A 12,984-nucleotide genomic window follows, 5' to 3' on the forward strand; every position below is an offset into this window, starting at 1 on the left:
AATACATTGATGTGATGGAAGGACTGCTACAATGTGTCTTTTTTTTCGGTCAGGGGGCGTTCCTTCAGTGACGTCACATACGGACTCGTCACCAATTCAAAAACAAGACTTCCTGAATATTCAGTCTTAAAACATAAAATATAGCTATATGTGGTGCAATCTTTCTTCTGTAAAATACGCTCAGTAGAAGTCATTTGAAGCCATTTTACAAATTATGGACACAACTTGTCCGGAGACGTCGGTTGTCCTTTAAGGCTCAGAAATTTCCTTTCATCTGTAGCAGTATTTCATTATTTATACTGGCGCAGTTTAGCATAATTAAAAAAAATAATAATAATTGAAGAAAATCACATCATAAAACATGTACAATACAGAATACAAACCAACAAACTCACCTGCAAATATTTACAGATGGGAAACAACAGTCGCGTGTCCAGTTTGGAATTGTACTGGGCCAGCGACTTGTTCTGGTAATATTGAATCAGGTCCACGACAGAAGGGAAAGTCAACGGCTCGGAGAAACCATACCTCCCTCCTTGATGGAAGATCTTTATCAGTCTGTTGGAGCCATTTTTCCTGTAAGATTGAAGCAAATGTCATTAAAATAAAAAGATGGAACAGCTTTGGAGGCAAAGCACATTACAACTACGGTTCTTTCATTGACTCCCTCATCTTCTTCCCCCAAGCCATTAACCCTTTGAACTCTTTCAACTCTTTCAACAGTAGCCAAAATGGAACTGTATAGTGCCACTTAGCAGTTTTTTTTTTGACGACGATACTAGTGCAGCGTGTTCTACCGGAAACAAATTCCTTGTGTGTTCTACATACTTGGCAATAAAGATGATTCTGATTCTGATCTTCACTATCGATGTGAAATTCTAAGTCTAATTTATAATATCAGTCATATTAATGGAAAGTGCCACCTTACTATTTGCAGCTGGGGAAGAGAAGCAATTTTCTTCAGTTTGTTCTTTGTCAATTACAGTTGTTAATATACTGTCCGTAGTCTTGGACATCACAAAATGGAAAGTTGGAACAGAAAGTGTGCGGTGGCTCAGGCCGAACTAATAGTCGTCTGATTTTGTAAATTGCAGCCCACTGCCCATTGTTGAAAATTATGAGCATGTTTACATGAAAGCAACAAAGGTCTTGGAGTTTAGAGAAGATGGGCATTTTACCCTATTTGCCAAACCGTCCTCCGTCCGCGACCTCGATACCCTTTCGTCATTATGCTTCTGTCCTTTGTCATAGAAATGTCCTCTCCTGTCCCTGTCCGTCCTTGTCATTTTAAAGCACAGTCCATTTGTAGCAAAGCAGTGTCACTCCCTAACGCATACAAACATAGTCATGAAATGGGTGCCCGTAGATATGTGACCTGGAAAAGGACAATTAAAAGGATTGAAGAAAAGTCATTCCTGTCCTTGGCTAGTCTGTCCTTTGAAAAAAATATCTCGTTCTCTGTCCCCAAAATGGTTGTTTTTCACGGACAAGGACAGGCAGACAGACTGTTCCATCTCAGGATGGAACGCCCACCTCTGCTGATACGTAACTTGGAGTGAATTATTTCCAATCTTACTGTAGTGTATATAAGTGACAAGTGATATTAATATACAAAGTAATAAATGCTTCTATTTAAGTCATTGACTGCCAGATGTGCAAAGGATTTTGTCATGTGTCACTGGAATTCCATGACCTGCAGAATATTGAGTTTTAGGACTACATAAACATTCACTGCAGCGTAAGAAACCTTAGACCCTTTTCTTTTATCAGAAACAAATAGTTAATTCCTAAATTGTATGGGTCTGGAGTTATATGAGTTTGAAATGAATGAATCAATGTCCTCCAAATTGGTGAATGGCAGTGAATGAGTTAAATATGCACCACAAACGACTCTGATTCCTTACCTCAATGTCAGTGTATATTCTCCCTTGAGCTTGCTGGAAGCGTCACGGACCAAGAATGTGCCATCCGGTGTGTTTCTCATCATTCCATTCACTTCATCTCTGGTCAACAACATAACGTGGACAAACATATTTTCAGCAACAAATTCTCATTTCTGGGGCCGACGTGCACTAAAGAATATTAGCTAACAAAAGTTGTCTAGTGCGTATCTCTACTTTGGGACATGCACGTATTTAAACATCTCACTTATAATGACTGAGCAGTTCAAGTTTCCATTGTCGATCTAGAGAGAAGACCCTGTTGCGCACCTTGAGATGTTGCCCCAGTACCACTCTGCATCAGCCAGTTGCTTTTGCTCAGAGCAGAAATGGCATGCAGCCATCGCTTTTGGGAGGATGTTATTGGCTGGGATCCCTGTACACAAAACACTCCATTTTTTTAAATAATTTTCCACAGAGTTTTGTCCATTGTTGTTAATATTCATGCATGCTTGTGTATGCAAGCGTTTGATTGATTGAAAGAGATATATCTTCAATGTTACAAGGTTGGAGAATTACATCTGTGGTCGTAAACTCTTAAGTTTAAGAAAACATCGATATGCAGATGTACAAGATCCATGATTCAAAATGCATACTGACACAACAGAGATTCCCTTTGACTAAGCAAGTTGAGGCGGGTACCGTCTTCCTTGGGGACGTTTCCCAAGTCTTGAAACACATCGTTATTAGTGTCCGCTGTGGTGGGAAGGTCCTGCAGAAAAGCCATCGGAGACTGAGTCTCGCCGTCGTTCCTGTTCATTTTTGGCTCCGACAACACTGCAACATCAAATTCGGAACGGTCCAGCGTTAGCCATGCCGCTCACCCAGAACGGTCAAGAAATGACAATCCAGTACCATGTCTGTGTTGTTCACACACTGATGTCCTTCTGACTGGGACTGCGCAAAGGGATACAGTTCTGTTGCTTAGTCGTACGCCACGGCTGAGAATCTGCCCAGACTCGTCTACTGACAGGTGACACTGTCTGACTTCCGAGAATACCATTACTGACACTCCTCTACGCTCAGGAGCAGTGGGCCAGAATCCATGTTGAATCGAGCTCAACCTCGCCTCGCTTTGCCTCACAAACAACAGCTGTCCGCATAGAGATTTCAAGTTACGCTGAAAAGACCCGAGAGCTGCTGCTCTGTGTTTATCGTGTCCGTGTCAGAGTGGTGTGTCTTCATACGTACTGTATGTATAACACCCTATGAAGAAACCATTTAATCCCCTGGTACATGGCATCGCGTGTCTGACCTTTATATGTGTGCGGAGTCCACTGCATGACATTAGCAGTTGATGAAAGTTTACACCTTTGACACTTGATGATGGCAAGGAAAGACATTCGTGAAATCACTGTTTATAGCCAAGGCAGTATGTCGCACGAAGATCACGCGTGACCTCTTATTATTAGAAAGAGCCGAACACTCTAATCCTTGCCCTAAATAAACCTAATATAAATATTTATATATTTCTGGAGACCCCAATTGAGCATTTAACTCATTCACTGAAATTCACGTATTTTATTCAGGAATTGAAAAGCAAATCGTGGAGCGGCATTCCCGAATTTGTTCGAGTTTTGTTTTTTCTGGCAAAGGGGTGTCGATAAAGCGCTGGACAGACATCTAACATTTTTTTCTACCATGAGGGGGCAGCATTGGCCTTTTGTACAGCCGCCCCCATTTTAAGCTAACTCCAGACCCATATAATTTTAGATTTGACTGTTATTTTCTGATGAAAGACAAAACAAAACAACCATTCACTCCCACACTTACACCGGGGGACAATTTGGAGTGTTCAGTCAGCCTGCTATGTGTGTTTTTGGAATGTGGGAAGAAACTGGAGGACCCGGAGAAAATACAAAAAAAAATTTACATTTGACTTAATGGTCGTCAACATACGCGATGACTGCTTCGATTAAAATCAAAGCTTTTTATCAATTTCTCAGGCAATGTTGACTCACCCAAAAATGTGCCTGCGTGATATGTTTGGCACTTTTGCACTGTTACAAAATGTCGGTGCGAATTAACATAATCATTTGTAATCGAGTTTTCTAACTAATGTCTTTGGCAGCCAGACAGGAAGAATTTCCAGACCCAACGAATCCCCTGACACACACCCCGAATGCCGCAGCTGTATTTATTATCATTATTTATTGATTTATTTTTAACTGGCGACTCAAAGGCTGGCACTCTGCATAAGACAGATCCGCCGCTATAATGACTTTGTTACACCGTGGCATTACTAGGCAGTGACATATCTTTAAAGGACAACCGACGTCACTTTTTTGTTTCTTAACTGACATCAGAAAACCGTTTTATAGCATCTAAAATACCCAAAACACGCAGTATGATATTTTTATTCAATTGCAAAACACCAATAAAAATTACTTAAAGTGTCCAAAATCTGCAAAAAATTGAGCTGCGAATTGGGCATTTTCAGAAAGTCCCGCCCCCAGTTCGTGACGTCACGCCAAGACGTCTTGAATTGCTGGAGAATCACAACAATGGTTTCTGATTTGGAGAATATGCTTTCTTGTTACACATCCAGTTATGAATATGATTCAAATAGTTCTGAAGAGGAAAACACACATTAATTAAAGAATTAATTAAAGATTAAAGAATTTATTCAGTGTCATTTTGAGGCATCTGGACTGCAATGTAGCGTCCCAGAAAAGAGGCACAAAATGGCGACCTCCTGTGCCCACCTCCGTTTCCACAGGCTGATAAATTCCTTATATGGAGCTAGGACGCCCTCTTCTGGCGGCTTTTGGGTGCAACACAAGGTTTTCAGACCAAACAAGTACAGCAAAATACATTGCGTGATGGAAGGACTGCTACAATGTGTCTTTTTTTCGGTCAGGGGTGGTCCTTTAGTGACGTCACGTACGGACTCGTCACCAACTCAAAAACAAGACTTCCTGAATATTCAGCGTGAGTCTTAAAACGTAAAATATGCGTTATTATAATATTATTAAAATACGCTCAGTAGAAGTCATTTGAAGCCATTTTACAAATTATAGACACAACTTGTCCGGAGACGTCGGTTGTCCTTTAAGACACCTGTTATAAATTCCATTTGGGAAAAAAAAAAAACATCTCACATTTCAAATGAAGAATCTATATTTATGGGTATATTCTGTCATAGTTTTATACTCAAAAAGGAATTTCTTTTTTTTCACAAATCTGTTTGGGTGTCCAGTACACCTGAGTTCTATATCTTATATTTACTCTGTAATTGTAAATGATATTTGTGCTCACTCGCTGATCTGATTTATTCCACACGCACAAACACATTTTAGCCAGATGGTTTATTTCACACACACACCATCTGTGAACGTGTCCATGAAAAATAGGAAATACTTGACAGGTGATCCGATGAACCGTCTGTCATTCAAGCAGAAAAGAGAACGCTCATATTTTGTAAAACAATAACCTCACATTCCCCAGCGATACCCAAGTAACAATTGAGTTCTTCTGTAAATACTCGCGGGGCAGAATTAAAAGTCGCGTGGAGTGCAAATGGAATTAAAACCAAAAGGCATAAAACATCGTCATATCAAAGGTAAATTTTTGTTGTGTCAAATTTGGTCAAGAGAATTACTTTCCAAATGGTGAATGATCCTAACTATAATTTGACTGATTTTACTTTTTCCCCAGCAATTTTTTTAAGAAGGCAATGTTGTTTTAATACATTCACGGCCATTCACAATTTTTTGGGGGAATTGAAAATATGACGTAGAGTGCTGGGTTTTGTTTTTTTTCATGCTTGGGTGCCGATAAAGCACTGGCCATGGCCTCTACCAATGTTTTTCCCATCCACAAGGGGGCAGAAATTCCCTTTTTCCATCTGAGAGGTTTGTTCCATGTTCAGCTGTTGCTAATGCACTATATAAACCAATATGTAAGCATTGCATTGTATTTTGGACAGCTGCCCTCATTTTAAGCTCAGATAACTCCGGACCCATATCATTTAGGAATTAACACTTTTTTTCTGATGAAAGAAGAGAGTCTAAGGTTTCTTACACTGCATTACATGTTTATGTGGCTCTAAAACTCAATATTCTAAGGGTCCTGGAATTCAAATGACATTGACAAAAACCCTGGCACTGGAGTGGACACATTGTTGCACGTCTGGCAGTGAATGAGTTAAACTACAATTAAGATGACAAATTTAAACTATTCCAAATAGACTCCAGTGTAAATTTCAGGACCGTGTGTTGTGTTCTTCTTGCTTTGTTTTTTAAAGAAATTTGTCGTCTGGCAGTGAATGAATTAATGTGATTTATACCGTGTTTTCACAAAATACTTGACCAAAGCAGCTCACTTCTCTAAATTCGCACAAAAACCTCAGCAGAAATTGTTCATTAAGCATGAAATCGGCATGTCACGCAAGACCTCAATGTGTCTCAAAAAACCAAGAAACCTCATTTTCACAAGCAGAAAACGATCTTTTACGATTCTTATTGCTTCATCCTGATCAAGGAGCCGATTTAGCAAGGTGTCTTCAGCGGAGTACAATATTTCTTTCCTGTTATGAAGTATTTCTATTCCCTAAGCAGAAAATAGTTTACGGATCGAAAGTTGACCAGCGTCCAAAAAGGAATTGTATTCAACAATTGTTTTCTAATTATTTTTAACACTATGTTTTCATTCCTTCGTATGAGCTAAAAGACAGTTTGACTTAAAGGACAACCGACATCATGTTTTTGTTTCCTAACTGATATCATGAAAACGTTTTATAGCATCTAAAATACCCAAAACACGCAGGCTGATATTTTTAGTCAAATGTAAAACACCAATAAAAATGAGTTAAAGTGTCTCAAAAGTACTTCAAAATGACCCTGGAGATGCCGAGTTTTAGGATGTCCCGCCCCCTTGTTCGTGATGTCACGCCAGGACGTCTTGCCTTGCTCTAGAATCAAAACAATGGCTTCAGATTCGGAGAAGATGCTTTCTTGTTACTCATCCAGTTATGAATATGATTCAAATAGTTCTGAAGAGGAAAGCATAAATGTTTGCAATGTTTCCGTATCAATTCGAGCCGTCAGGACTCCAATGTAGCGTCCCAGAAAATGCACAAGAGCTCCGTTGGAAATGGGCTGATTTGTCTGCTGGGAATTTGTGTCAACTAGTATCAAATAGTAGTCTTGTGCAACACACAACGATTCACCATCGCGTTATTTATGTGTTTCCCTTCTAATTTCGCCATCAACACGGATCAACACGAAGTTTTCAGACCAAACAAAGTACCCAAAATGCATTGTGTGTCGCTTTCTCCGTGACGTCACGTCAGGCATCGTCATCAACTCAAAAAAGGGACTTCCTGAATATTCAGCGTTAGTCTTAAAACATAAAATATAGCTATATGCGGTGGAATCTTTGTACGCTCAGTAGAAGTCATTTGAAGTGATTTTACAAATTATGGACACAACTTGTCCAGAGGCGTCGGTTGTCCTTAATAAATCAGCTGCCTGATGTACTTTTGAAATAGAAATGGCTGCTTTTCCCGCACCGCAATCCATAAGCATCTCGTGTCAGGACACGGCAGCTTGATTTTTTTTACCTTGACCCGGTGGTGATGGATAAGAGCATGACGCTGAACATATCCCAGTCTCTTGTTGTGATTGGCTAGACGACGATGACGTTGTAGGAGGACTTGCAGAATTGACTCCGGGCTCATCTGCAGTTTCCTCGGTCTCGTCATCCTCCAGGTTGAGTGATGCCGTTGGTGACGTGAGAAAATCTGCAGCCTGGAACTCGGCCGCAGCCGTGCGCATCCGTAAACCTGCATCTGCCATTTTCCCCGGCAAAGACGAACGGCTGGGTTTAATTGAGGTGGTATAGCAGCAGGATGCTGGGTCCTTCGGTGCTGTCGATCACATGCTATCAGCTTCCCGACACACTCACGGCCAGCGATAGCAAGCGAGATGGCGCAGATTTCATAGATGCCATTTGGTCAAGAAAAAGTGCTGGTTCCCCTGCCCGAATCCTTCATTGAAGCCAATCCTTAGACAGAGTGACATTGTCTGTTCAGCTTGTTGTGCTTTGCTGGGTGCAATGATTGGCTCATTTAATTCCCGACATCACGTTGCTGAGCTGCAAACCTGCTGAAAGTGAGCAGCCTGAAAAGAGTGAAAGCACACCGTCAGCATTGCATAACCTCTATTTTTAAACAACAGGTATTGAATTTCCCATATGGGATGAATAACTAACGATCAATCTATCGAGCTAACTTTTGAAGCACATCCATCTCAAATATTGTCACGATCTGGTTGGCAACTTCTGGTGACACGACTATTCGGTGTCGGGTCACTGTGTAGTGTGTATGCTGCACCCTGTCAGGTTTGTTTCATCTCGGCAGATATTTGCTCATGGTTTTCTTTGATACTTTGTACTTTTCTGTTCGGATGACTTTGATGTTTTAGATTTTGTTCCTGCTGACTTTATTTTAATACAATTTGTCAAATACATCCGGCTGCTCCCTCCTGCCTGCTTTTTTGGGACCCACAACCACCATCACCACCTTGCAAACCGTGACAAATATATTCAAAGAGTTCCTCCCCCTTTGGGTCCTAAAGTTGAAAAAAGAGCTACGCTTGAGTGTAATCAAGTGTAATCGGACAGGACACATGCCCTTGTTTTATTCTTATAACCAGTTTCAACATTTCGACATTTTCTTCTGTCTATACCGCTAATGGGGAAAATATTTTCTTTAACTCATTCATTGCCATTCACCAATTTATTCGGGAATTGAAAATATGACGTTGAGCGCCATTCCCGAATTTGTTCGGGTTTTGTTTTTTCCTGCTTGGGTGCCGATAAAGTGATGGCCAGACCTCTGGCAATTTTTTGCACCTTCCATAAGTGTGCAGTATTTCCTTTTTTTCCATGTTCGCGCTTTGTTTCAGCTTCAGCTGTTCTTATAGCGCTATATCAACTAATGTGTATGTATGGCATTGTATTTTGGACAGCCACCCACATTTCAAGCTCATATAACTTCAGACCCATATCATTTAGGAATTAACTTTTTTTTCTGATGAAAGAAGAGTCTAAACTTTATTACACTGCATTGAATGTTTATGTAGTCCTAAAACGTAATATTCTGTGGGTCCTGGGATTCAAGTCTTCTTCTTTTCCTTTCGGCTTTCCCCTTCATAGGTCGCCACAGCGAATCAGTGTCCAATATCTTCAGCAGTTTGTTTTCGCCAAGCTTTTACGTCGGATGCCCTTCCTGACACTATCCACTGTAGTTATCCAGGCTTGGCACTGGCACAATTGAAATTAAGAGGGAAAGATATGCCCATTTCACGGTAAGATCAGAGCATTGTCATCAAATGTTGAGTATTGTTTAGCTTTTTTGATTGTTGCTGTGCCGATGACCATTTTGTGTTTGGGAGCCTTTTACTGAGCGAGTTGCTTGTTCTGTAGCCACAAAGGGACACAAGTCTTATCCTGGCATTCAAGTGACAATGACAAAAACCCTGGCACTGGATTGGACACATTTCTGCACGTTTGGCAGTGAATGAGTTATAGTGGTGTCGACATCTATTCATGTACAAAGTATTGCAAAAATAAATATGATATCAAATGTTTGCTACCCCGTCAACATCAAAATAAGCCGATAGAAAGCCAAATATTTTTGGGGTTTGTTTTAAATTCACCATTATACCCTTATTCTTATCCCAAATCTTTGGAATTAGTCAGCAATTTATGATGCGCCAATGGATGTCAAATACAAAGAGGCGGGTGTTGGGTTTTCTTCGCCATACACACCAATTATAACCACCATTGTATTTAGGGATTGTTTTCATAGTCACAAAAAATGTGTCTTAATCATGCTCATATTGCCCGAATAGGATTAAATGGGGGGATGGGCGTGATTAAATTTCCAAAGGGGAAAAAAACAGGAAAAATAAACCAGCACAAAACCTTTATCAAGGTTACTGATTAAGGCATTCAGATTCTGCATTTGTGGTTTTCAGAACTGTTTTTTTTTTTGTTCCTTGCTTTTTCTGTGAACTGTACGACATTACTGGGGATATTTTCTGCTTCCTTTAAAGAAGCCTAATGTTGAATCGAAAAACTATAGATCGTCGAAGATCGTACATCGGTCGCTAGAAATATTTCAAGCGAAACGAAGCAGTTTTTAAAGTGGCATTTCTTGGTCGCGAGAGAGCAATCAGAGACGTAAATATCCCAAAGTAACTTGTCGATAATGTTCTCGATGATCTTTATGATCGACCAATTGCGTATTCCACTTTTCCGAAAACAGCTTTGAAACCTATTTCGAGTGGATTTCCATGACGACTAATCTTGTTTGCTCCATAATTGATAAATTAAAAAATAAAATAAAAAAAAATCAATGAAAATTGAAATAATATAAAAATGAGGTTAAAATGCAGAGCAAATATCTCTTTGACACGTTTGTCCGAACTCCGATCGCCAAGTAGCTAATCTTCATCGCATGAAAACGATGGATCGAATGGTTTCTACGGACGGGACGATTGACATTCGCCATATTTGCACGAAGCCTTCATCCTCCACTTTGCCTCGTTACATATGCTATGTAGCCTCAACGTACGTGGAAGTTTGGCGCATGCAACTTTTTACCCCAATTGCCTTCGAAATGGAGCCGTCATTGGAAACGCCAGTGGGATGCAGCTACGCACTTACCTGGTCCAGGACCGAAGAGCCCGGCCGGCCATCAGAGGAAGTAAACGTTTCGTCGACATCCGTGAAGCAACGAAGAGACGTTGCTGGACGCACACGTGGCTCGGATCAAACCAACCACTGGCTTTGCTCCTCACGCCATCTTATGTCCTTCCACTCCTCCTATCCCGTACCGCCTCTCCTCCTGTATCCTCCATCTTTGGAAATCCTCCTCCTCCTCCTCCTCCCGGCGTTTGTATATCCCGTCTGAATACAAGTTCTTCCGGCGATGTCATTCCTCCTGGTTCTGTCTTTTTTTCTCCAGCGAGACATTTCTGATGATGCCAAAGTATTTTCCAGGACTTTTCCCATTTTGGTTTATTCTTTGAAATGCCTGAAAATAAAGAAGACTAAACTTTTTGAGTGGTTGCCAGATAAAAGTGCCGATTTCAGATCATATCAGAAAGTCACTCCCCCCCTAAAAAAAGAATTTAAAACCCCTCTAACAAAATGTCAGCATTTCAGAAGTAGAAGAAAGGCAAAGATAAACACAGAAGTCGTGCTCTCTTCTCACTGGAACTCTTTTTCCCAATGAGAAGAGCATAGTGTGGCAGCTCAGTGGGGGTCAGAAGCCTCAGAATGAGTCGGTGGGAGAGGAGGAAGGAGGAAAAAAAAAGCCGCTCGTAAAAAAATAAATATAAAAAGGATGCCACTGTTGCTATACAGAGCGAGGTGCTTAGCGGGCGCTATTGAAATGCTATTGGCCGGCTTGTTGCCATGTGCTTTGGGATTCAGCAGAGATGCTGCTAACAAATCAAGGAAATGTTCTAATATTAGACTGTATGTATCTAGGCAGTGGGGAGCCCCTGACCTCTCTATTCCGCCAGCATTACGTTCCACTTCACAGATCAACATAATGAAAGAAGTGGTGTGGAAGGAAGTGGTTAAAAAAAATGCTAGGACATTGTAGACAAAATAGGAGACGCAGCCCCCGCAGTTCTTTTCCTCACGGTGATGTCCCAACAAGCACATTTTTTGTCCAAAGGATGCCGCTGCCGCCTCTGTCGATTGTAGATGGAAAAATCTTTTTCGGGGAGAAATCGACATAAAGTATAACGTGAGCTGTAGCGAAAATGTGAATATTTATAATATTTATTTAAACTATTTTAAATGTTGTTATATATAAAACATTGTAGTCAAATCTGTTTTTTCCCACATGAAATACAGTAAAGTCTCGTTATATCGATATTCAAGGGAGTCCGAAAAAATATCGATATAACCGGGACTATCGATATATCCGACCCTGTTTGCATGTAATTTTCTCCGTGCGTGCATAGAAATAGTATCGATATAACCGGGACTATCGATATATCCGATATCGATATAACGAGACTTTACTGTAAATGCAAGCAACTCCTTTGTTTCCAAAACTATTCATCCAATTAGCTCAGAAGTAAAAGCGCACATTAATATTTACAGAAAAGAAATGTTTCTAGGACAAAATGGGCTGTGGCCAATCTCCACTCATAAACTTGCATTTAGTTTGGTTGTTACTGTACTTAAATCAGAAAATAACACACATTATTTGTCTGAGTGCTTAGAACCAAGCAGATAATTGGATACTAAACATTCAACACTCAAATAGATAGAAAGCTAGCTAGCTCGCTAATAGATAGCCAGCTAGCTAGCTTTCTATCTATTTTAGTTCTTCCGGGTTGAGTGAATGCTGGCGCGTGTGGCTGCCGCTGCTCACTCACAGAAAAACTTATCCTGTGACTGTAAAGTGACCTTGAGAGTTTCGAAAGAGGCTTATGAATGAAATGTATTAGTGTTGTTATTATTATTAGCTAACTAGCTAGCATTCTATCTCCTGGTAATTGCTCTGAAGTAACGGTGGTGCGTGTGTGTGTGTGAAAAGTTCACTTTTTATTTGTTTAGCCGGCTATCTAGCTGGCTACCTAGCTAGCTATGTACTTGCTATCTATTAGCTATCTGGCTATCTAGCTAGCTAGGTATAGGTACTGCTCTGCCCCCAAATTCTGGAACTCACTTCCTCGCAACATTCGTAACATCGATTCCACCTTCAAATCCCATCTACAGTAAAGTCTCGTTATATCGATATTCTCGGGAGTCTGAAAAAATATCGATATAACCGGACTATCGATATATCCGATCCTGCTGGCATGTAATTTTCTCCTTGAGTTCATAGAAATAGTATCGTAATAAGCAGTACTATCGATATAACGAGACTTTACTGTATTTAAAATTGCATTTTCTATGTAGCTAGTCCTAAATCTCCATATTCTGTGGGTCCTGGTTTCGAGTGACAATGACGAAAACATGACAAAAACCCTGTCACAGTATTTTCATCCGCTCACGTATAGTACACAATATT

At 40.4% G+C, this 12,984-nt stretch overlaps 1 protein-coding gene across 5 annotated transcripts in view; it reads right to left on the bottom strand.

Annotated features, from left to right (window-relative positions):
- Positions 1-11,272, bottom strand: part of LOC148895868 (phosphatidylinositol 3-kinase regulatory subunit gamma-like) — a 22,419-nt gene extending 11,147 nt beyond the window's left edge. The window contains exons 1-6 of one of the 5 annotated variants that reach the window (XM_089000191.1): positions 10,614-11,272; positions 7,504-8,062; positions 2,541-2,717; positions 2,211-2,316; positions 1,905-2,003; positions 396-576 (exon numbers count right to left, since the gene is read on the bottom strand). In XM_089000191.1, coding sequence (XP_088856317.1) covers positions 396-576; positions 1,905-2,003; positions 2,211-2,316; positions 2,541-2,717; positions 7,504-7,738 — 798 coding nt within the window. In that variant the 5' untranslated portion in view covers positions 7,739-8,062; positions 10,614-11,272. Of the gene's footprint in view, positions 1-395; positions 577-1,904; positions 2,004-2,210; positions 2,317-2,540; positions 2,718-2,795; positions 2,995-7,503; positions 8,063-10,613 lie in introns of those variants that run through there. The other 4 variants (XM_089000193.1, XM_089000190.1, XM_089000192.1 and 1 more) reach the window with 4 other exon arrangements.
- Positions 11,273-12,984: the final 1,712 nt, after the last annotated feature.

Source organism: Hippocampus bargibanti, linkage group LG07 (assembly GCF_051943395.1).
Source record: "Hippocampus bargibanti isolate YZ-2025 linkage group LG07, ASM5194339v1, whole genome shotgun sequence".
In the NCBI taxonomy this organism is placed as follows: Eukaryota; Metazoa; Chordata; class Actinopteri; order Syngnathiformes; family Syngnathidae; genus Hippocampus; species Hippocampus bargibanti.